Source organism: Engystomops pustulosus, chromosome 10 (assembly GCF_040894005.1).
Source record: "Engystomops pustulosus chromosome 10, aEngPut4.maternal, whole genome shotgun sequence".
In the NCBI taxonomy this organism is placed as follows: Eukaryota; Metazoa; Chordata; class Amphibia; order Anura; family Leptodactylidae; genus Engystomops; species Engystomops pustulosus.
This window is the reverse complement of record NC_092420.1, coordinates 21,725,575-21,750,359: the sequence shown is the minus strand read 5'-3', so window position 1 is coordinate 21,750,359 and position 24,785 is coordinate 21,725,575. Positions and strand designations below refer to the sequence as shown.

The following is a 24,785-nucleotide window of genomic DNA, read 5'->3' as shown; positions in this document are numbered from 1 at the left end:
ATAAACTAGGGAATATGTTAGGGAACAGCAGACTGTTTTAGTGTCTAAATTTTTAATGCTGGCATGTGAGTTGACTGCAAAGGGGCCCACTAAGGCTCTGTCACCCAGGGGTCTACTGATACCTGGAGCCGATCCTGGCTATATAAATTATAGATGTCCTTTTATGGCTTGGTGTTTTAGCCCCAGCCAATCTGATGAAGCCTAAGGATAGACTATGTACACAGTGTAGTGGGGATGGAAATTGGAGTAAATGGAAATTGGGCTGTAGTTGTGCATCATGGCCACTATAAAATTTACTGAACTGTTTGCTCTACAGCAGTTTAGGTGCCTTACGTTGGACCCCCTCTGATATTAAAGGGGTCTGCTCAAGTGAGGGGGGCAGGATAAGAGGTCATTTATCAATATACATCTATTAAGTTCTGCTCCACTTTCCTGAAATGTAAAGTAAAGCCTCTGGTTCAGAAATGTCTTTTACCGCATCAACCACTATTTCGGTTCTTAAAATGATCAGGGATGGAAGGTCATGTGATCACATGACCTTCCATCCCCAGTCATTTTAAGCACGGGAATAGTGGTTGATGAGGTAAAAGACACCTCTGAATCAGAGGCTTTAGTTTCATACACTTTATATATCAAGAACACAGAGCAGAACTAGTAATAGATGTATATTGGTAAATTACAGAATATCCTGCACCCCACATATTACAAAAATCATGAAGCAAAGTGGCCAACCCCTTTAACATCCTTAGGATAGGCCAACTGTCTCTCGGATAATCCTTTTGTCCAATTTTTCGGCAGATAAAGCACCATCATAGTTGTAATATGCCACAAACAATACATAAAATGTGTTCAATGATCTCTGGCAGTTTCTGATGTTATAAAATTTAACACTTTTGCAAGACCAACTTCACAAAATGTTCCGTATTCTCGGCGCAGCCTTATATGTTGGGGTAGACACCATCCATCTCCTTTAAAAATGTTGCTCCATTCCAGCACTACTGGACTGGAAGTAAAGATCCCATCACCATCATGTATGACACTGCTCAGTCATTAGCCTTTGTTAACAAGTGAATGAGTGGCTGAGTGGCTTGTGAGCACCAAGGCCGGTGATGGAACCAATCACTTCCAGGACACAGACCAGCAGTGCTGGAATGGAGGAATCTTTAAAAGAATTGAGTGTTTTTCTTTTTTGTCTTTAAAGTTAATCCCAACTTTAGATTCAGATGTAATGAATAATGCACTGTGGGAGACAGAGACAAATAGAGCTCCAGGAGAACAGCCCTTACTTGTTTGAATGGATCGGTGCTGAAGCATGTGTCCTGGTACTGGGACTGACCGCACATGCTCAGTTGCAACTGATATCTTGTGCATTACCCATCCTGTAGAAAGGTGATTAATGTCTAGTATGTAATAGCCTCCTGAACCCATCATCTAAGCTCCCATAATGCATTGCTCCATGAAAATAAATAACCATCAGAATTCGGAATCTAGCCATGTATCTGTCTATCAATGTAGGTTTCATATCTTTGTATAACATCTGATGTTCTAAATATCCAAAACAAGAATAAAATCCTCTAAAATTGTAATACATAATATATAGATATGATCAGTGCAATGTATCTGGTAAAGCTTGCCGTAATTAATAGGTTATAAAAAGTATTTTTATTTCAGGTCAAATCACTTATTCCCGATACACGAGACGAGTTTGGTTTGTAAACTTAGTTGGACATCACCAAAAAAAAAAAAAAAAAACACTATTTCTTGCAGCAAAACCTTACGTTACTGTCCGGGCAGTGGTCTTACTGTGTAATAAAATGTGCATTTAAAAGATAATAAATTACATGTCATAGGAACAAACTCCAAGTCTGTCAAATCCGAATGGAATTTTATAATAGCGGATTACAAGGATTGCTACATGCAGAGATTTTAGATTATAATACAAGGACTTTAAATCTGTAACAGTCAATGGTTTTTTTTTTGGGAAGGAATGATTGCGATATAGTTTATGCTCTCAAAATTCCCAAAACATTGGGAAGCCAGTTACCTTAAGGAGGTATTGTCATGTCAAAGTATTTAAGACCTATCCACTGGGACTGGCGGTCTGTGGACCCCTTTAGGGCAGCACAGTGGCTAAGTGGTTAGCACTACAGCCTTGCAGCGCTGGGGACTTGGGTTCAAGTCCCATTCCGGTCAACATCAGCAAAGAGTTTGTAGTTCCCTCCGTGTTTGCGTGGGTTTCCTCCAGATCCTCCGGTTTCCTCCCACACTCCAAAACATACTGGTAGGTTGATTAGATTGCGCGCCCTATGGGGACAGGGACTGATTTGGCAAACTCTGTGCAGCACTGAGTAATCTGTGAGCGCTATATAATGAATTATTATTTCCACAACTTGCACATGCAGCCACTCTCCATCCAGTTCTACCGGCTTGGTTATTTTAGATTTCATAGACTTGAATGGAGGGTGGTCCCGCTGTGAAAGGGAGGACAGTGCATCCTAGTTTTTAAAATATAGGCATTACCTCTGAGAGCTGCATCTATCAATCATGGCTTTATAACCTATCCTGTAGATTTAGCATAAATACAATACATGAGAATACCCTTTTAAGAGGTGAGGATTTTTCTGCTGTCCCTCTGTTAATCTTCCTGGAATCAGGAGTATGAAAAGGTTACCGTTCCCCTAATCAATCGTCTGATCAGTCCTGACAGTGACAAAAAGTGTAAAAAGTCTAAGTCTAAGGACACTCACCAGTCACCAGGGGGCACTAATTCTATTCATACATTTCCAGTAGGAATAATAGAAGGCACAGCAGAAGTTAAAACTTTGCAAATGCATTATACCAACTCCTTTTTTTTTATTTTTTTTGAAGGGGGGGTCCCAAATACAGACATATCAAAATGTCTCTTTACGGGGGGCATTCTTGGATTGTTTTTTTAAATCCTCTATCAAAAGGATCAATATCATATTGATCAGTTGATTACCTTTGAGTTTGGCTTTTGGGACGCCAAGGGGCCATTGTGCTAAGCTGCAATACCAAGCACAGCCACTATAAAACGTGCAGCGCTGTGCTTGATAAGGAGCTAAATATAGTGTAATCCTCTAAACTTGCCATAATAGATTATCATGATCAGATATTAGCTGCATTTAAGTCCAAAATCTATATTGGGAAACTTAATAAAATAGACCAGAGGATAAAGATTTTCCCTGCTACATGATATCCGACCCTCTCAATGCTTACGATAAGTGCATAAAACTGGTAACAACGCTCTTGTATTCCCCTCTAATCATTCCATGATCCGGATTTCACTCATTTTCCAATGTCCATTATGTTTGGCTGTGTCCATGAATGACTGTGTCTACATAGCACAAGGTTATAAAAATATACCAGATATGGGTTCTGCTCTAGGTACAGTAGTAAAAAGTCCTCCAGCCTCACACCTGGAGGGTGGGCATAGTACTGACCCGTGGTCACTTACAGTCAGTACCATACACGGCGGTGGTGGGTACAATGCTGTACTCCGTGTGCTCTGCCAATGTCTGACTGCTGTGACCCCACAGGATTCAGGAGCTGGTGGTTTTTAGCAATATATCTTGTAGGTCGTCGGGCAGCTCCTGGATGATGGTGTCCACCTGTCCTTGTAGCTTCTGTAACGTATCTGCACTCACAGGGAGCTGCTCTTTTTGTGCTAAAGCCTGTCAATGGAAAGATAAATTAGACGGATCTATGAATCTGGTTACATTGCTACATTTCCGACACATTGGTTTCATTAAAGAATAGTATTTCTTAGAGAGGCTGTCCAGGATGTTTTATTAATGGTGCACACCACATAGCATGGAGACAATCCTTCTGTATATGTGTTGTACTAGGCTGAATGCAGAGCTAAACATATGAGAATTGTCCCTTTCCTCAACAGATATCAATAGCCTATCCAGAGGAAAATTCACATAGTAAAAAAAAAAAAAAAATCTTGGACACAACCTATAGGAAATATCAATTCTGGCATAAATCTTGTGTTATACAATTTAATCCCTACTGTGTCCTTACATGTCAATACTTAAACCACTGAGAAAATCTTAAAGGGGTTTTCCCATGAATACAAGTTAAGCCCTATCCACATAATAGGGCCTAAGTTGCTGATCGGTGGGGGTCTCCATAATGAGATCATGAAAATTGAGGGGTCTGATGGGGTCCCATGTACCTCCGTCGGACCCCTCGTGGCTCCATGAGAGTAATGGAGCAGACGCCTGTGCATGACCACTCTGCTCCATTCATCTCTAACGAGCCGACGGAGATCGGTGAGTGCGGTGTTTGGCAATTTCTGTGAGCTCCATTGAGATGTATGGAGCAGAATGGTCACGTGTGGACGTCTGGTGCATTACTCTCATGGAGCGATGAGGGGTCCAACGGAGGAACGTGGGACCCCATTGGACTCCTTGTTTTCATGATCTGTAGGGGTCTCATCATGGAGATCCCCACCGAGCAGCAAGTTAGGCCCTATTTGTGGGGGAATCCCTTTAATATATTACCAGGAGTAATAACGGAGGAATTAGGCATCACAAAGAAAAGAGAATTGCAGAATTGTTACATTATATTTGCTGGAATAGACATTGTAAGTGAACAAAAATGACTTATTTAAATGGGTTATCCAGCCATTAAAGTACAAATTCAAGTTTTCTGATCATGCTCATCTTTGGGGGTCCTAGTGGTTTCAAAAACCTGAGTAACCCAAATGAATAGTGCAGCCCATCGCGCATGCACCCTGCCGCTATATTCATCTCTATGATATTGAGAAAGATAGCCTCCGTCAGTACCATAGACAATGAATGAAGTGCACATGTCCGACGGTTGATCCATTCATTTGGAGTACAATGGACCCCAGTTCTCATGATCCATAGTGGTCCCACCACTGGGACCCCCACCAGTCACCAAGTTATCCCCTGTCCCTGTGGACAGGGGATAATTTGTTGTGACTGGTCAAGCCCTATAAGTTTGGATTCAGAAAGCTTTATAATGGCCACAAAACCATGAGAACACAATGAAGTTACTCACCAGTTTATTTTTAAGCTTCAGAACCAAATCCACAGACTCTACTTCTGTATGTTTCTGAACCCAGATCAGCAAATCCTTAATAAAAATACAAAATAGTGTTAGGGCCCATTCCTAAAACTGGATGTGTCTCTTGCGTTTCCTTCATGCCATTCCACACACTATTACATATACACAGTTGGAGAATCATTAGAAGAGAATATCCCTTTAACTTCTATTTATGAGGGTGAAGTTTACATAATCCAAAACTATAAAGCAAATTTTTAGGGGTCCCCAAATGTTCAGCTTGTGCGTCATTGGTAAATGACGGCTATTCCCTCATGTAAAGCACTTGCACATAAAAAGTTTCCACAATAGGAAGCCCCCTTTAATACAACATGGAGTCAGGCGAGATTTACCTCATTACAAAGTGCTTCGAGCTGAAGAGCCTCAAGTTTCTGCATCATTTCTTTTCTGCGAGTTCTGAACCATCCATCAAAGTTTGGGGATCTCAAAAAATGCCTGCATTAATTTTGGGGGATAAAGAACAGGATATAAGAATGAACATGTGTTATACATCTATGTGCATCATTTCTTGAAGAGGTTCAGCATACCCCCAACTTTTAGGCTAGCGAAAGAGAGGAAAAAAGCCCCCCCCCTTTTTTTTTTTTTAGAAAGCATTCCTCAAGGACCAATATAATACTCCCTAATGCATTTCAGCAACATATAATACCTACACTTTAATATTATCCTCCCTCATATAGCGGCCTCCTGCCCTCCACCCCTTACACATAGCGGCCTCCTCTGCCCTCCACCCCTTACACATAGCGGCCTCCTCTGCCCTCCACCCCTTACACATAGCGGCCTCCTCTGCCCTCCACCCCTTACACATAGCGGCCTCCTCTGCCCTCCACCCCTTACACATAGCGGCCTCCTCTGCCCTCCACCCCTTACACATAGCGGCCTCCTCTGCCCTCCACCCCTTACACATAGCGGCCTCCTCTGCCCTCCATCCCTTACACATAGCGGCCTCCTCTGCCCTCCATCCCTTACACATAGCGGCCTCCTCTGCCCATCATCCCTTACACATAGCGGCCTCCTCTGCCCATCATCCCTTACACATAGCGGCCTCCTCTGCCCTCCACCCCTTACACATAGCGGCCTCCTCTGCCCTCCACCCCTTACACATAGCGGCCTCCTCTGCCCTCCACCCCTTACACATAGCGGCCTCCTCTGCCCTCCACCCCTTACACATAGCGGGCCTCCTCTGCCCTCCACCCCTTACACATAGCGGCCTCCTCTGCCCTCCATCCCTTACACATAGCGGCCTCCTCTGCCCTCCATCCCTTACACATAGCGGCCTCCTCTGCCCTCCATCCCTTACACATAGCGGCCTCCTCTGCCCTCCATCCCTTACACATAGCGGCCTCCTCTGCCCTCCATCCCTTACACATAGCGGCCTCCTCTGCCCTCCATCCCTTACACATAGCGGCCTCCTCTGCCCTCCATCCCTTACACATAGCGGCCTCCTCTGCCCTCCATCCCTTACACATAGCGGCCTCCTCTGCCCTCCATCCCTTACACATAGCGGCCTCCTCTGCCCTCCATCCCTTACACATAGCGGCCTCCTCTGCCCTCCATCCCTTACACATAGCGGCCTCCTCTGCCCTCCATCCCTTACACATAGCGGCCTCCTCTGCCCTCCATCCCTTACACATAGCGGCCTCCTCTGCCCTCCATCCCTTACACATAGCGGCCTCCTCTGCCCTCCATCCCTTACACATAGCGGCCTCCTCTGCCCTCCATCCCTTACACATAGCGGCCTCCTCTGCCCTCCATCCCTTACACATAGCGGCCTCCTCTGCCCTCCATCCCTTACACATAGCGGCCTCCTCTGCCCTCCATCCCTTACACATAGCGGCCTCCTCTGCCCTCCATCCCTTACACATAGCGGCCTCCTCTGCCCTCCATCCCTTACACATAGCGGCCTCCTCTGCCCTCCACCCCTTACACATAGCGGCCTCCTCTGCCCTCCACCCCTTACACATAGCGGCCTCCTCTGCCCTCCACCCCTTACACATAGCGGCCTCCTCTGCCCTCCACCCCTTACACATAGCGGCCTCCTCTGCCCTCCATCCCTTACACATAGCGGCCTCCTCTGCCCTCCATCCCTTACACATAGCGGCCTCCTCTGCCCTCCATCCCTTACACATAGCGGCCTCCTCTGCCCTCCATCCCTTACACATAGCGGCCTCCTCTGCCCTCCATCCCTTACACATAGCGGCCTCCTCTGCCCTCCATCCCTTACACATAGCGGCCTCCTCTGCCCTCCATCCCTTACACATAGCGGCCTCCTCTGCCCTCCATCCCTTACACATAGCGGCCTCCTCTGCCCTCCATCCCTTACACATAGCGGCCTCCTCTGCCCATCATCCCCTTACACATAGCGGCCTCCTCTGCCCATCATCCCCTTACACATAGCGGCCTCCTCTGCCCATCATCCCCTTACACATAGCGGCCTCCTCTGCCCTCCACCCCTTACACATAGCGGCCTCCTCTGCCCTCCACCCCTTACACATAGCGGCCTCCTCTGCCCTCCACCCCTTACACATAGCGGCCTCCTCTGCCCTCCACCCCTTACACATAGCGGCCTCCTCTGCCCTCCACCCCTTACACATAGCGGCCTCCTCTGCCCTCCACCCCTTACACATAGCGGCCTCCTCTGCCCTCCACCCCTTACACATAGCGGCCTCCTCTGCCCTCCATCCCTTACACATAGCGGCCTCCTCTGCCCTCCATCCCTTACACATAGCGGCCTCCTCTGCCCTCCATCCCTTACACATAGCGGCCTCCTCTGCCCTCCATCCCTTACACATAGCGGCCTCCTCTGCCCTCCATCCCTTACACATAGCGGCCTCCTCTGCCCTCCATCCCTTACACATAGCGGCCTCCTCTGCCCTCCATCCCTTACACATAGCGGCCTCCTCTGCCCTCCATCCCTTACACATAGCGGCCTCCTCTGCCCTCCATCCCTTACACATAGCGGCCTCCTCTGCCCTCCATCCCTTACACATAGCGGCCTCCTCTGCCCATCATCCCCTTACACATAGCGGCCTCCTCTGCCCATCATCCCCTTACACATAGCGGCCTCCTCTGCCCATCATCCCCTTACACATAGCGGCCTCCTCTGCCCTCCACCCCTTACACATAGCGGCCTCCTCTGCCCTCCACCCCTTACACATAGCGGCCTCCTCTGCCCTCCACCCCTTACACATAGCGGCCTCCTCTGCCCTCCACCCCTTACACATAGCGGCCTCCTCTGCCCTCCACCCCTTACACATAGCGGCCTCCTCTGCCCTCCACCCCTTACACATAGCGGCCTCCTCTGCCCTCCACCCCTTACACATAGCGGCCTCCTCTGCCCTCCACCCCTTACACATAGCGGCCTCCTCTGCCCTCCACCCCTTACACATAGCGGCCTCCTCTGCCCTCCACCCCTTACACATAGCGGCCTCCTCTGCCCTCCACCCCTTACACATAGCGGCCTCCTCTGCCCTCCACCCCTTACACATAGCGGCCTCCTCTGCCCTCCATCCCTTACACATAGCGGCCTCCTCTGCCCTCCATCCCTTACACATAGCGGCCTCCTCTGCCCTCCATCCCTTACACATAGCGGCCTCCTCTGCCCTCCATCCCTTACACATAGCGGCCTCCTCTGCCCTCCATCCCTTACACATAGCGGCCTCCTCTGCCCATCATCCCCTTACACATAGCGGCCTCCTCTGCCCATCATCCCCTTACACATAGCGGCCTCCTCTGCCCATCATCCCCTTACACATAGCGGCCTCCTCTGCCCTCCACCCCTTACACATAGCGGCCTCCTCTGCCCTCCACCCCTTACACATAGCGGCCTCCTCTGCCCTCCACCCCTTACACATAGCGGCCTCCTCTGCCCTCCACCCCTTACACATAGCGGCCTCCTCTGCCCTCCACCCCTTACACATAGCGGCCTCCTCTGCCCTCCACCCCTTACACATAGCGGCCTCCTCTGCCCTCCACCCCTTACACATAGCGGCCTCCTCTGCCCTCCACCCCTTACACATAGCGGCCTCCTCTGCCCTCCACCCCTTACACATAGCGGCCTCCTCTGCCCTCCACCCCTTACACATAGCGGCCTCCTCTGCCCTCCACCCCTTACACATAGCGGCCTCCTCTGCCCTCCACCCCTTACACATAGCGGCCTCCTCTGCCCTCCACCCCTTACACATAGCGGCCTCCTCTGCCCTCCACCCCTTACACATAGCGGCCTCCTCTGCCCTCCACCCCTTACACATAGCGGCCTCCTCTGCCCTCCACCCCTTACACATAGCGGCCTCCTCTGCCCTCCACCCCTTACACATAGCGGCCTCCTCTGCCCTCCACCCCTTACACATAGCGGCCTCCTCTGCCCTCCACCCCTTACACATAGCGGCCTCCTCTGCCCTCCACCCCTTACACATAGCGGCCTCCTCTGCCCTCCACCCCTTACACATAGCGGCCTCCTCTGCCCTCCACCCCTTACACATAGCGGCCTCCTCTGCCCTCCACCCCTTACACATAGCGGCCTCCTCTGCCCTCCATCCCTTACATACAGCGGCCTCCTCTGCCCTCCATCCCTTACATACAGCGGCCTCCTCTGCCCTCCATCCCTTACACATAGCGGCCTCCTCTGCCCTCCACCCCTTACATACAGCGGCCTCCTGCCCTCCACCCCTTACATACAGCGGCCTCCTGCCCTCCACCCCTTACATACAGCGGCCTCCTGCCCTCCACCCCTTACATACAGCGGCCTCCTGCCCTCCACCCCTTACATACAGCGGCCTCCTGCCCTCCACCCCTTACATACAGCGGCCTCCTGCCCTCCACCCCTTACATACAGCGGCCTCCTGCCCTCCACCCCTTACATATAGCGGCCTCCTGCCCTCCATCCCTTACATATAGCGGCCTCCTGCCCTCCATCCCTTACATATAGCGGCCTCCTGCCCTCCATCCCTTACATATAGCGGCCTCCTGCCCTCCATCCCTTACATATAGCGGCCTCCTGCCCTCCATCCCTTACATACAGCGGCCTCCTGCCCTCCATCCCTTACATATAGCGGCCTCCTGCCCTCCATCCCTTACATATAGCGGCCTCCTGCCCTCCATCCCTTACATATAGCGGCCTCCTGCCCTCCATCCCTTACATACAGCGGCCTCCTGCCCTCCACCCCTTACATACAGCGGCCTCCTGCCCTCCACCCCTTACATATAGCGGCCTCCTGCCCTCCATCCCTTACATATAGCGGCCTCCTGCCCTCCCCATCCCTTACATACAGCGGCCTCCTGCCCTCCACCCCTTATATACAGCGGCCTCCTGCCCTCCATCCCTTACATACAGCGGCCTCCTGCCCTCCACCCCTTACATACAGCGGCCTCCTCCATCCCTTACATACAGCGGCCTCCTCCATCCCTTACATACAGCGGCCTCCTCTGCCCTCCACCCCTTACATACAGCGGCCTCCTCTGCCCTCCACCCCTTACATACAGCGGCCTCCTGCCCTCCACCCCTTACATACAGTGGCCTCCTCTGCCCTCCACCCCTTACATACAGCGGCCTCCTGCCCTCCACCCCTTATATATAGCGGCCTCCTGCCCTCCACCCCTTACATACAGCGGCCTCCTGCCCTCCACCCCTTACATACAGCGGCCTCCTGCCCTCCACCCCTTACATACAGTGGCCTCCTCTGCCCTCCACCCCTTACATACAGCGGCCTCCTGCCCTCCACCCCTTATATATAGCGGCCTCCTGCCCTCCACCCCTTACATACAGCGGCCTCCTGCCCTCCACCCCTTACATACAGCGGCCTCCTGCCCTCCACCCCTTACATACAGCGGCCTCCTGCCCTCCACCCCTTACATACAGCGGCCTCCTGCCCTCCATCCCTTACATACAGCGGCCTCCTGCCCTCCACCCCTTACATACAGCGGCCTCCTCCATCCCTTACATACAGCGGCCTCCTCCATCCCTTACATACAGCGGCCTCCTCCATCCCTTACATACAGCGGCCTCCTCTGCCCTCCACCCCTTACATACAGCGGCCTCCTGCCCTCCACCCCTTACATACAGCGGCCTCCTGCCCTCCACCCCTTACATATAGCGGCCTCCTGCCCTCCATCCCTTACATATAGCGGCCTCCTGCCCTCCATCCCTTACATATAGCGGCCTCCTGCCCTCCATCCCTTACATACAGCGGCCTCCTGCCCTCCACCCCTTACATATAGCGGCCTCCTGCCCTCCACCCCTTACATACAGCGGCCTCCTGCCCTCCACCCCTTACATACAGCGGCCTCCTCCATCCCTTACATATAGCGGCTTCCTGTCCTCGGCTTCAGATTCATGACGCAGGCCGTCTAAGGTCAGAGATAGACTGAAATCACAATATTTATTGACCTGGACGTGTTAGTGGTTAAGATGCTCCAAAATAGTGACCAGTTTCCTTTAATACAAGAGACTGTTAAAGATTGACCCAAGTCTATTTCCAGAAAGTGTATAACATTAAAATTATGGCTCATCGCTGTAAGAATTCCTTATATTTAAGGAAATTTTTTTACAGAATTATTCAGGTTGCTGAGGGTCCCGGTAATTGGAGCCCCATCGATTACAATGTTCTCTTCTGTGGATAACAAATAACATACAACCTTGGCCCAACCCCTTTAATGTTAGACATAACTTGTGTAACATACAATAAATGTGACAGGTTCCCTTTAAATACAGATCAGATTTCCAACATCAAAGAAAAGTTCTGTTCCTCCAGTTTGACAGATGCTATCATGAATAGATCAAAGCTCAGTCATTCCTATGGGGGTCACACACTGAATATAAAACAATCTGCCGACTTGTGATAGGAAATAATTTACTGAAAGGAAGAGCAACTGAAGGGACATAATGTACAAGTGTCACTTATATAATAAAAGGCACCAGATGGCCAGGTTAATGGGCACACATCATCAATACATACGGGTAGGAACATGCCAGATGTTATGGATGCTGCTATTTCTGGTTTTCCCCAGGATTGCAACTTCTCACCTATCCACATGACAGATGCCAAGTGCATAACAGGTCCAGTGCTCAGCCACTCTGGTATTGGACCATAGCGGCCACTCACTTTGACGTCACCTTAGACACGCATAGTTTTTTTCTTATTGATAAACGCTGGGACCAATATTTTAAGAAAAAAAATAATAATTCTGAACAACGTTTCCACGTCCTGTAACAGGAATACTGATTATTCCCCTACTAGGAGATATGTGACTTACTATACAGACTTACGTTTTAGTTTTTCCAGCATGTAGCTGGGGTTTAGAGTCCCAAATCTTTTGGCTTAGTGGTTAGCATTACAGCCTTGCAGCGCTGGGGACGTGGGTTTTAGTCCCTGGGTCAACATCTGCAAAGAGTTTGTATGTTCTCTCCGTGTGTCCTCTGGTTTCCTCCCTCACTCCAAAAAACATACTGGTAGGTTGATTAGATTGTCAGTCCCATTGGGGACAGGGACCGATTTGGCAAGCTCTGTGCAGGGCTGCATAATCTGTGTGCGCTATATAAATAAAGGAATTAATATTGTTGGTGGCTGTGGTCGGGAGATTCCAGATGGTAAAGGCAGTGAGGGTCCGGTACCTTGTGCCCACTCAGACCTCTGCTACACAAGCATAGCGCATACGGAAGCCAATGTCGGTCCCTTCTGTGCTTCACTGTGCATGTGCAGTGAAGGGAGGTATACTGACCTCTGCTTTACTAGAGGTCGGGGCAGGGGTCCACCTATTCCAATGCCACCTTTACCACCTGGAGTATTGGGAATAAGGCCACCAGTACAGGAAAGGCAAATAAATTTTGGGACCCTAAACCCCCGCTATACGAAGAAAAACTGGTGGTTTAAAGTCCTCAAATCTACTGACACGTTCCCTTAAAACTCGGTCTACAGAATCAGCGGAGCACGATAATAACCTGTACAGGCCTATCCAGTCTCCTTTTAACCGAGAGGTGAGTTGAGGTCCCGTCTTCTCTAACGTCTTCATGAACTCCTCTTGACTGAAGGGCTTAAGCTGTGGAGGACTCTACCGAGAGAAGACATGGAGGCAACGGTAAGCATCCAACACACAAAAAAAAGGGACATTATATGTATTGAAATTCAGATCATAAAGTACACTGACCTTCCATGCAGAGATGCTCTTCAGAAGAGGCATTAAGCTGGCCACATATCGCTCCTATAGACAGGGAGAGTAATGTTAGTACATTAATCAGTTAAGACAACACTTGCTATGAAATATCCATCCCTGGTGTGTTTCGTGTATCCTACACAGTGTTAGGATCTCCTTAGTACTGTACTAGTAACTCGTGAAGCATTATGTGAACACGGCTTCAGTAATCAAGAATGATTACTTAACCTGTAGATAGGCAATTAGTGAAAAATCCCTTTAAGGAGAGACATGCATTTTAGTTACACACCAGAGGGATGATGAAGCTCTGAGTCAGTTCTAAGAAATGTCGCCTGAGAATCGCATTCTGTGCCTCCGATGGTCGTTTCTGTTGTATTCCCTAAAACCAAGAGTAAACAAAAGATCAGAATCCACGAAATATAATATAGAACCTAATGTAATATAAAAAAATAGACATCACATGTATGATCCACATGTCAGCTGTGGCCAAAAACATTCCTTGTACTTGATTAGTTAAATGGAACCTTCTGACCAAACCCAAACAAGATTAAATTTCAAAAATTCTAGGAAACAGAGATAGTTATCTTCTACCGCTGCTATGTTCTTAGTGTTATGAGCGGACTTTACAGTAGAAGAATCTGAGTTATAGCTTTACAGAAAGAGCTGAAGTGTAGCTTATTATCTATTCAAGAAAACCTGTATTTGTTTCAGCTTTAGGGTGAAGACACACATGGCGTTTTTGGGCCGTTTTTGGGCCGTTTTTACTAAGTGCGTTTTCAGATCGTTAAAAAAGCATTAGTTAAAAAACGCATCCGTTTTTTAAAAACGCATGCGTTTTTGTCCGTTTTTCATTGCGCAATTTCGGAAAAACGGACAAAAACGCATGCGGTTTTTAAAAACGCATGCGTTTTTAACAATCTGAAAACGCACTTAGTAAAAACGGCCCAAAAACGCCATGTGTGTCTTCACCCTTAGGAGTCCAGTGGTTGGCCCCATCAGTTTTTGAAAGCTTTCTCTTTTGTAAAAAGGGCGCAAATAGAGATGAATAACCGATCAGTCACATTGTACATTTGTGGGAAAAGGTTCAATCTACCGAGTACTCCTGCTCTATAACATGCTGCTAGCAAATAGGATACTATGTATAATCTGCTCAGCTCCTCCTGCTTTATAACATGCGGCCTGCAGATAGGACACTATGTACAATCTGCTCAGCCTCTCCTGCTCTAAAACAGCTTGTTTAGAACATATTGGCCCACATTTATCAAAACTAGTGCAAAATGCCTGTAGAGGTACAGTGTGACACATTCATGAAACGTGGCGCCTGTTCTTCATGAATCTGGTGCCCCATGCATCGCTCCGACAGGGAGCATCAACATTTTGGTGCACCTTTAACATAGGGGAACATTTACTAACAACAGTGCAAACTGTACTATATATAGTTTGCCTGTGTAGTGTGCAGGGTGCACCAGATTCAGGATTTCCGTGCACATTCTTCATGAATGTGGAGCCCCCTGCACTGCTCCGACAGAGTGCACTGCTTTTTTTTTAGTGCACCTTAAACATTGGGCGTGCGACACACTTCTGTTGGAATTTGCATGTTAAATCTGGCGCATTGTCCGACTGAGCACCCGAATGCCATCTAATTTATTTAGCATGAAGATTAGTGCAGCTGCGCCACAAAAGGGTGCAGACACTTCTTAAATACCAGTGCAAGCACTAAAAAGAATGTGCAAAGTCCGACAGAAAACTAGCGCAGGGGCTTTAGTAAATGTGGGCCAATGTCTGTAAACTAGACTGTAATGTCACCTAAAAGGGATCTAGTTGTGTACATTCTTTGTACAAAATTAAAACCGCAGGAAAAAAAAAAATAAAAAATTCTCAAAGTATCCATGCAGCCCCGCATGTGAAGATGCGATCACTTTCCCTATACACTGTGCTGTAACCACATAGAGCTCTACACAGTGATCCTGACTGCAGACAGTATTCTTGGGCTTAAAATAACATGTAACACGCCTGGCAGGACCATGACAATCACTGATCACCGGGGTCAGTCTCCCATACAGGATGTGTCAGGGCCCTTCAGCTTCATTAAACAACCAGACACTTTTACCTTTCCTATGGCTGCGTATAAAATAGAAACTTCTTCCCTACTGTAATAGCAGCGCCAGGCAATGCATCTATTAGGCAACATCCTTCCTGTGGTTCTGAGCTGTGGTTACTGTGGTACCGGAAGGGGCCATTGCATTGTACAAAGATGCAATATGTATAGATTATTATATCGGGGATGCTGAGTGGTGTAGTGCACAAAGTGGACTCAGTATGAACATATATTACAGGTCCACTTACTGATCTATGACATAGTATCTAAGAATATGGTTATATTCTTCTCTTTCTTCCTGAAGAATTTGCACCAATGTGTCATTTATATACTTTTTCTATAACCTGGTTAAAGTAAGAACGGATAGAATGAAGCAAGCTCAGGCAGTAAGCCGGCTCCGTCCATACATGATGGAGCGGCAAGTCACCCACTGTCTCCACCTGTTCAATTATCAGGGCGATTTGGGACACCAAACCACCCACAGGTCTTTATGGAGCGGTGGTTTAGTGTAGTGTTCCAAATTGGCCTTTATAAAGTCTCTGCGGCTGCTATTAAAATAAAAAACATTTTACTTACCTTGGTCAGGTTCTCTGTCGCCTGCAAAACGCACATGTGGTGCAGTCATGGTACATGCGCAATGAAGCCGGGGTGTAGTACTTCATTGCAGTACTCTGCAATCCGATGTGCCTCATTGGACTCATCATCATAACATTTTTTTTTTTTATTGTGGCCATGGAGGCACTAGGTAAAGGGCGATTTGGGACACAAAACCACTATAAGGACCAGTGGGTGGATTAGTGTCCCAAATTGCCCTGACAGGTCCTCTTTAAATGCTAAAGTCAATAACAACTGGTTCCAGTCAGAGGATGCACTACAGCCAATTAGTTGCCACTCTAGACCACAGGAGGTCACTTGTTAAGTAAAATGAAGTGACATCCCGTGGTCGGAGGTAGGTGTGATTGGCAGAAGAGGGTCCTGTGACCTGAAGACCAACACGACACTGAAAGCAGGGACAAGAACAGGTTAAGAGATTTTTGCCCTGGAGGTGTGTCTGCTTCATATCCACAAAAAAAAAAAAAAAAAAAACGCATCAGTTTTGTGTCCATATTGTATGCACATGTGTTGATTTGACGTCAGCCTGCAGACTGATGACTTCCGATGTGCTCTGTATTTTTTTTTTTTTTTTACTCGTTTACTTCTATGGATGTTATAGTTCCATAAACCGTTATACTTACCTTGTTCCGGTGCTTGGTGCGCCTGCAGCAGGTAAAAAGTAGCGTATTCTGCAATTCATTTTGCTTGTGAAAAAGAAAATGAACATAGAATACAACAGGTCATATATACCATCCATGAAAATCGCTTCCTCCACCTGACCATTAAATGTCCTGGATACCTGCTGTAGGAAGGCTCATAGTCCTGACAGGTTGGTGCTCTTATTACACCATGATAGAATGTATGTAAGTATTCTACAAATATCTGGTATCATATACATGTCCTGACGGGTAGCGCAACACCAGAGCTGCAATTTTCCAATACACCCATCTATGATACACTGTGGTATTCACATTCCCCAGCAATGCAGATGGCAAGGTGGAAAACTAACAAGTAATGGATCTATCAAATCAAAAACGTGAAAGTATAAAAATGTAAACGGACATGAAGGCGTTAACACAGATCAGTAGGAGGTGACCCCCAGCACCGCAGACATCTCTTACTTACCTTCTGCAGCTGCTTGATGATTTCCTCGTCTTTGTTCAGATATGGCTTATAAGAGCTGTAGACCCCTGAAGGGAAACCAACATGTAACTACCATAATAGTCTCATATTATAGTCCCCGGTATAATGGGATAATACAACACAGCACTCACCGGGCTTAGAATCCAGGGTTTTGAGTGTTTTCAGTTTTTTGACTTTGACCTGTTTGGGGACGTCTCCTGCAATGCATGTTCACAATAATGAAAGGAGGTTGGATACATGAAAAATTTAGAACTGCACCCATTTGCTTATTCATGGCTACTTATATAGCACCATAAACGGCAGAACTGTACAGTGATCATTCACAGATGCCTAATGATGCTGTAGAACTTGTATATAAAAGATTATTATCTGATTCAACCATATACAGGCAGTCCCCGGGTTACATACATGATAGGGTCTGTAGGTTTGTTCTTAAGTTGAGTTTGTATGTAAGTCGGAACTGTATATTTTATCATTGTAATCCCAGCCAGAACTTTTTTGGTCTCTGTGACAATTGACAACCCAAAAATGTTGGGTTGTCATAAGAACCAGGATTAACACTAAAGCTTCATTACAGACTACTGTGATAACTGTTACAGCTGATTATTGTAGCCTAGGACTAAAGTACAATATATTACCAATATCCAGTGGTCTGTTTGTAACTAGGGGTCGTATGTAAGTCGAGTGTTCTTAAGTAGAGGACCTCCTGTATATGCTTTAAACCATGGATGCACCAGCAGGGGGCACTCAGAAGCTCATCTTCATAAAGATTAAAAGGGGTTGCCCAGGATGACAACTCTAATTTTTTTTTTTTTATATATAAGTGGGCAACAACCTGTAGTCGCCTCTCTCTGATGCTCTGGTTTAGCGTGACGCCTCCCGTCTCTGCTGGTTTCTGTTTTATACTGGGTGAACATTTTCATTCTGAGCATCTGTATATAGGGGATGGTAGGCAGCAGGCGAAACTGGAAGTATAGCATTCTATTTTTAAATTATGTGATCCCTGGCAACCTTTTAATGCAGATTTATTTTGCATGGATTTTGCATGGATTTGAATAGAGAAAATCTGCTGTGTATAATAGAAGTGTTATATCTTATTAAATCTAATACGCACACTGCAGAGTTTCTCAGCATGGAAACTGATGTTTTAGAATAACGTCAATTTTATATTGCCATTATTCTACTCCACATCAATGTCTAATTTGGGGAAGTAAGTTTTTTCTTACAGAAACTTTGCCGATTAAGGCCGCTTTGTAGGTGTGTGGAGACTTTTGGCCATTGATGCTCCACTAGGGGATTGTAGGAAATATGCTATTTCATTTTCCAGGAATGGCAGAGGAAAAACAATGCTTTTTGATACCTTGAAGGCAGATCCTTATCAAGCATGGCTTTTCCTTGTCCCATCCTGGAAAAATTATTTATGCATACTCCAAATCAATAAAAGAGAGTACAATCTGCAGTTCTATGGCTTAGTGGTTAGCATTACAGCCTTACAGCACTGTGGACCTGGATTTAAGTCCCAGGGTCAACATCTGCAAAGAGTTTGTATATTCTCTTAGTGTTTGCGTGGGTTTCCTCTGGGACCTCCGGTTTCCTCCCACATTCAAAAAACTTACTGGTAGGTTGATTAGATTGTGAGCCCCATTGGGGACAGGAACTGGAAAACTCTGTGCAGCGCTGCGTAATCTGTGTGCACTATATACATAAAGGAATTATTATTCTATGAGATAACACTACAATGCTGGTCCTCATGATGGGACCCTTAGTGGTCAGACAAATTGTCTATCCTCTGGATAAGGGATGGAGTTTCTAGTTGTAATTTTCTTTTTTAATGAAACAGGAAGATCAATTGTCACTTAGTGGTGATGCTGAACAACATAGGGACAGGTTTACCATCACGCAGTCTTCTGCTGTGTATTTTAATAGATTTTACCTGCCAGCTTCACATCTCCAATACGGATTATATGTGGCCAATGTTGTAGCGTTTTTGCAAAAAATGGGTTGGTAACACCAAAGATGACGGAAGGTCTAAGGAGGGGAACAAAAGAGAATAGTTACGATGTAACGATGGAAGAATAAAATATTATTTCTCTCAATTAAAGGGGTATTGCCATCTGGGCATTCACATTTATTTATATTCATTTGCCATATGTAAACATTTCTTCAATTGGATGTTATTAAAAAAAATGTTCCTGTATGAGAAATTATGTCGTCCCTTAGAAACAAGATATCTTCCTTGGATATGACCGCCTCACATTTTGGCAGCGGTGGCCAGATATGCGCTATTGAGTCCTGCCTGACCACATCGATTCAGCGTTCATTACTACAGGACGACTGTGGGACCTGCACTAACTAATATTCAGAAACTTATTGTTTCCTTGTGCAATCACTCCAGCAGAGGTGGTCATATCCAAGGACACAGTCTTGTTTCTAAGGGACCGTATGACTACATTTATGAGAAATGATCTTCACACAAGAACATTTTTTTAAATAAAATTTAATTGAAGGAATGTTTATATATGGTAGATCAATGACACTGAATGTGAATGCTCAGACAAGAACTACCCATACCCAGGTCTCTGCAATGCCCAGGAGTGCGAGGAAGAATGAATGACAGCAGTGCCTTTCTTTTGAAAGGAATTGGACCCCCCCGATGTCTTGATCGCTGGAATCTCAGCGATTGGACTAATGCTAAATCATTGGGTTATAGGGGATAATATTTCATCTTTGATATTAAGCAAAGCTATGGGCTACACAAAGTATGTGCAAGTCTTGTTACTTAGAAAATGTTCTTGAATATTATATGTCAAAACATCACCTGGGAGTATTATAGGATAACTCTGACATAACCTGCTAAACAGACGCTTGATACCATTGAAGTGCCCCGACTGTAAAGGTAACCCATCTATGCCCTGGAAATATGTAGCAGAGCACTAATGGGCAGAAAAGGGGGCTGGCTTCCTCTAAACTCTAAGGAATTAAGCCACCAGGATCATGGGTTTTCTTCGATTTTTGCGCTACATACAATCCCTGTTCCATACATGGATGTGTGCGTTTAATGCAAAGTAAGGCACTGTTCACACAGTTATTCTGGTAATAATGCATCCCTTAAAGATATACAAGGCTTGATTGCTTCAGATCCTAGTAAATCCTTTTCGCTATATTGATGGAAATGCACAATAATAAGCAGTAAAGCGCTTATAAAGTATTGGTCATGTAGTGGTGTGAGAATACGTACGGTGCCTGTGTGCGGGTTGTATACTCCTTGAATTCTGCATCGTGGATGGTGAAGTATGGCCTGAAGTCACTGCAGTATTTCAGTGGAGAAATGCACCTATACAAACACAAAGATAGAAACAGATCAATGATATTTCAAGCCAAGATAGATAGCATGTTACATGAACAGAGGTGTAACTTATAGAGAGGAGCTGGATTACAAGTGCGACTACATGTGCCACAATCAGTTTCACCATGATGTCCCTTAGAGTTGTTTGAGCAAGAAAAAAAGGATTTATTGCAATTACGGAATTCAAGAAGTTTTGACAATGCAGAACGGCAGACATCCAATACTACAGGTACAGATGCTTGATCCTGAAGAGACAGCTGTTCTAGAACAATAATAATTATTATAATAAAGAAAATTCCTTTATTTATATAGCGCACACAGATTACGCAGCGCTGCACAGAGCTTGCCAAATCAGTCCCTGTCCCCAGTAGGGCTCACAATCTAATCAACCTACCAGTATGTTTTGGAGAGTGGGAGGAAACCAGAGGACCCAGATGAAACCCACGCAAACACGGAGAGAACACACAAACTCTTTGCAGATGTTGACCCTGGGACTCAAACCCATTTCCCCAGCACTGCAAGGCTGTAATGCTAGAATGTGCTGCTCCTCTCCTTTGCTCTGAAAGACAGCTGTAGTCTCTAACCAGGAGTCTGCACTATAATAAGATTGACTTTTCCTATGCCATTTTATGCACATCTCCCAGCCATCATATCCCCAGGATAGGGAATAACAATCTGTTGGGTTGGGTCGGACTGCTGAGACCTCTAAGGATCATGAGAATGGACTCTCTCATACAGTGAATGAGTGCTGGAGATACCTGTGTACATACGCGCGTCTTTGTACGTAGGGACATTGCTACTATTCAGACACAAGAACACACTGGTTTTCTTTTTCACTTGTCTGATCAAGTTTCAGTGTTCTTGTGTCTGAATACAGTAGTAGCAAAGAAAACCAGTAGGTGGCGCCAGCTTGAAAAGTGCTTCTAGAAATAGATGATTAACTCATAGAATAGAAAACCCAAAAGGGACTAGAATAGATACTTACCCAACGAGAGCCAGTACCGTCTCAGAAGACTGTGATGGAGATGGAGCCATGACCACAAGTGGTTCACCCAATAACACAAGTTCCCAAAGTAGCTGGATATGGAAGAAGACTGGCGAAAAGCACCTGCATAATGAAAACATCTCAGAGTTACAACTTGCAACAGAATTTTGTGCTAAAGGGGTTTTCTAAGATCAAGACTTTGGTGGCCTATGCTAGGACAGGGCATCAATATTAGGTCTCACACTAGACATCCCCCCCAACATTTCAGCTGGTGAACCAGCGGCTCGCATGGTTTGGTTGCAGCTCAGTCCTTATTAAGTGAATGAGGCTGAACTGCAGTACCAAGCACAGCCACTATACAATGTATGGCGCTTCATCTAAATTCTACAGTCTCTTCTAGAAGCTAAATGGTGGGAGTGCTGGACCAGAGGATAAGTTGTCAATATCTTTCTCCAAAGAATAGTTCTGGTGTCGCTAGGAGCTAACGGTCTACAAACCAACTGTGAGCAAGGTAAATTATTCATGGAGTTTTGATAACCTAGCAATGGTGGCAAATAATCCCTACAAGGTTATGGTTACCTGAACAGATCAACTTCATGGATGGTCGGTAATGACACAGAGATCTGTGCATCACCCTGAAAAGGGAACAGAGAAATAAAGTAACTATAATTATTTAAAAAAAAAAAAAAAACACACAATCACCGCTGTCAGATAATGCACTATTTTTTTTTTAATCAAGTAACTTTTATTTAAGCAAATATACACAGCAGTAGGAATCGCTGTGCAAATATACACAATACAACAATAGAGTAAAATTGGCATTAACCCTATGCCTCTCCCCCATAACCCACTATCCAACCCCTGTATCATTTCTGACTCCAATATCTGTATCATTAAAGGACATCTACCACCAGGATGAAGGATTGCAAACCAAGCACACTGACATACTGGTGTGTGCTCCCACCTTGAAGGCTTTAGAAATTGTGCAAATGAGCCTCAGGGGCTCCGGACTCCATAAGTGTTAATGGAGCCTGGAGCCACTCAGGCTCATTTGCCTAATTTTGAAAGCCTTTTTTTCTTAAACACAAGGGAATAAGAAGAGCAGGTCCTGCCAGAGGGGGCACACGCCAGCATGTCCGTTTGTTTGGTTTCCAATCCTTCATCCTGGTGGTAGATGTCCTTTAATAATTATAATTAATAATAAACCATTTCCCCTATCGGGAATTAAATGCACTTATTTATAGTAATTGTCTGCAATCATTACATACTCCTGGTATTTAAGCTATGAGGACACAACATTTGGAAACACTGATGACCCACAGCTTTCAGATTTTTACTTCAGAGGTATGAAAGTAAAAGAAAATTAGATTTGCATTACCTGCGGCGTCATGTCCACTAGCTGTGTTGTCCCTGGTTTGTCATGACGGGTCGGAATCCGCACCTTGAAGGAGATAAGGAAAGATTTTTGAGTTCTATGTAGAAGTAGACCAAATTTAAAGGGAACCTGTCATCAGGAACCCCCCCCCCCCTCGGAAATCGCTCAGTCATTCATAGATTTCACATTTTTTTAAAACTCTCATGTCCCACATATCTCCTCCCCCCTCAGGACATCATATGTGTCTGCTCCCCTCCTCACTGGTAACTCTGATGGGACACGGCACAAAAAAGGTAAACTTTCATCTAACTTTTCTTTTTATCAGAAAAAGTCAGTTTTATTATAAAAACTCTTTGGCAATGTGTACACTATTCTTTATGGAGACATGGGGGAGCCAGAAAAAGGTCTCCTTTAAAGGGAACCTGTCAACAGCAATTGGCCTAATAAACCACTACCAGTATGTTGTCAAACAGCAAAATAACTTCTAGTGTTTATTTCTTTCATGGCCAATGGTGGTGGCATCATCCAGAAAATCAACTTGAGAAATTGGTTGTATAAAGTCAAGAATGAGGAAAGTTTAACACTGAAATCCAGGTGGGGGGCTCTGAACACCTCCTCCTCTGTGATTGACATGATACTTCGGGAGGCAAGTGATGTTTCTGGATACAGGACCATCAATTACAGCGAAGGGGCTTTCTGAGAAAGACAGAGTTTAATTTCAATAGTAAAATCTCCATTCTCTTGACTTTATACAACCAATTCACTTGGCACTTCAAATTTTCTGGATGACGCCGCCATGAAAGAAACACAATCTGGAAGGTGTTCAGCTGCTTGGCAACTTAATGGTAGTGGATTATTGGCTCAATTTCTGCTGACAGGTTCCCATAAATGTATGAGATGGGTAACCAGCATTGTGTCTTGCATTATGTAACTACAACCAAGCTATTTACGGTAACCTCATTTAGACTCCATAAAACGGGCAGAATGGCGACACCTCGCCTTCTCAGATGTCACCAGCACCCACCAACTTCAGGCATAGGTTTTGGAAATGACGATCGCCTCGTTCTGTGGCGAGGTTGGGCCGCAGCACTCTACTATGTTAGAAAGACTTGTCCCATGTCTAACCCGGATATTGGCTTTCTGGACATGCATATATTGTTAAAAGAAACACCATTCTTCACCAGAAAAGCTATAGCAATCCAGTAGATGGGCGACAGACACCCCACTGTCTCCCAATGAAAACAGCCCATCCTGAAAAAAAATCATTAATACATGCCAAGACTGGTGTGACTTGCCATTGACATTGTATTAACCTACTGATATTCCCAGTGAATTGAATGGTTGATACATGAGACCAAAGATTCTGCGCCATATTGCTTAAAATGATTTTCCGAAATCGTGTCTCACCCGGCACCTCCACCATTTTCCTCTTTTGTAGATTTCCCTCTTTCATGTCAAGCATATACTTTGTTACTCTTCTTTTTTTTTCTGTTCATGTGCTCGGACAGCGCTTTTTTTCTCGATACATAGTTATACATGACTGTACATGTACTTCTGCGTATTGCTGCTATTGGCAACGTCTCAATGTATTTTATCATACATGTGTTTTTTCTTTACAAATACAAGTCTAGGCTGATTTGAGAAGGCCGTTGGGGGGACGTCTATACGGCCGACGTATATACTTCAGATATACATCCCCCATAGGCCGGCAATGGGTGCACGTAGCGCTACGGTGCAGGACATGTGCGGCACTGCACCAATCCGTACCCGGGGGAAAAGATAGGACATGTCCTCTTTCCCCCGGAATATGGCACCGCGCCCCATGTTTCTCTATGGAGAGGGCCGGGGGTGAGCAGCGCTCACCTCCTCCTTTACTGGGCACAGACGTGTGCACACCGTGCTACAGTATGGCAGGCACACGTTCGCCTGAATGCAGCCTTAAAACAAAGTCTATGCGGTTGATGGAGACAGTCAAGTGCTATAAGTG

The 24,785-nt window shown here is 46.1% G+C and overlaps 1 protein-coding gene across 2 annotated transcripts in view; it reads right to left on the bottom strand.

The window, feature by feature from the left end:
- Positions 1-545: 545 nt before the first annotated feature.
- Positions 546-24,785, bottom strand: part of DENND6A (DENN domain containing 6A) — a 43,597-nt gene continuing 19,357 nt past the window's right edge. For both annotated transcript variants that reach the window (XM_072126720.1, XM_072126721.1), the window contains exons 8-20: positions 22,802-22,864; positions 22,003-22,058; positions 21,424-21,546; positions 20,331-20,426; positions 19,026-19,120; positions 17,224-17,289; positions 17,075-17,139; positions 13,547-13,636; positions 13,252-13,305; positions 13,046-13,155; positions 5,445-5,547; positions 5,050-5,124; positions 546-3,692 (exon numbers count right to left, since the gene is read on the bottom strand). In XM_072126720.1, coding sequence (XP_071982821.1) covers positions 3,561-3,692; positions 5,050-5,124; positions 5,445-5,547; positions 13,046-13,155; positions 13,252-13,305; positions 13,547-13,636; positions 17,075-17,139; positions 17,224-17,289; positions 19,026-19,120; positions 20,331-20,426; positions 21,424-21,546; positions 22,003-22,058; positions 22,802-22,864 — 1,128 coding nt within the window. In that variant the 3' untranslated portion in view covers positions 546-3,560. The remainder of the gene's footprint in view (positions 3,693-5,049; positions 5,125-5,444; positions 5,548-13,045; positions 13,156-13,251; positions 13,306-13,546; positions 13,637-17,074; positions 17,140-17,223; positions 17,290-19,025; positions 19,121-20,330; positions 20,427-21,423; positions 21,547-22,002; positions 22,059-22,801; positions 22,865-24,785) is intronic.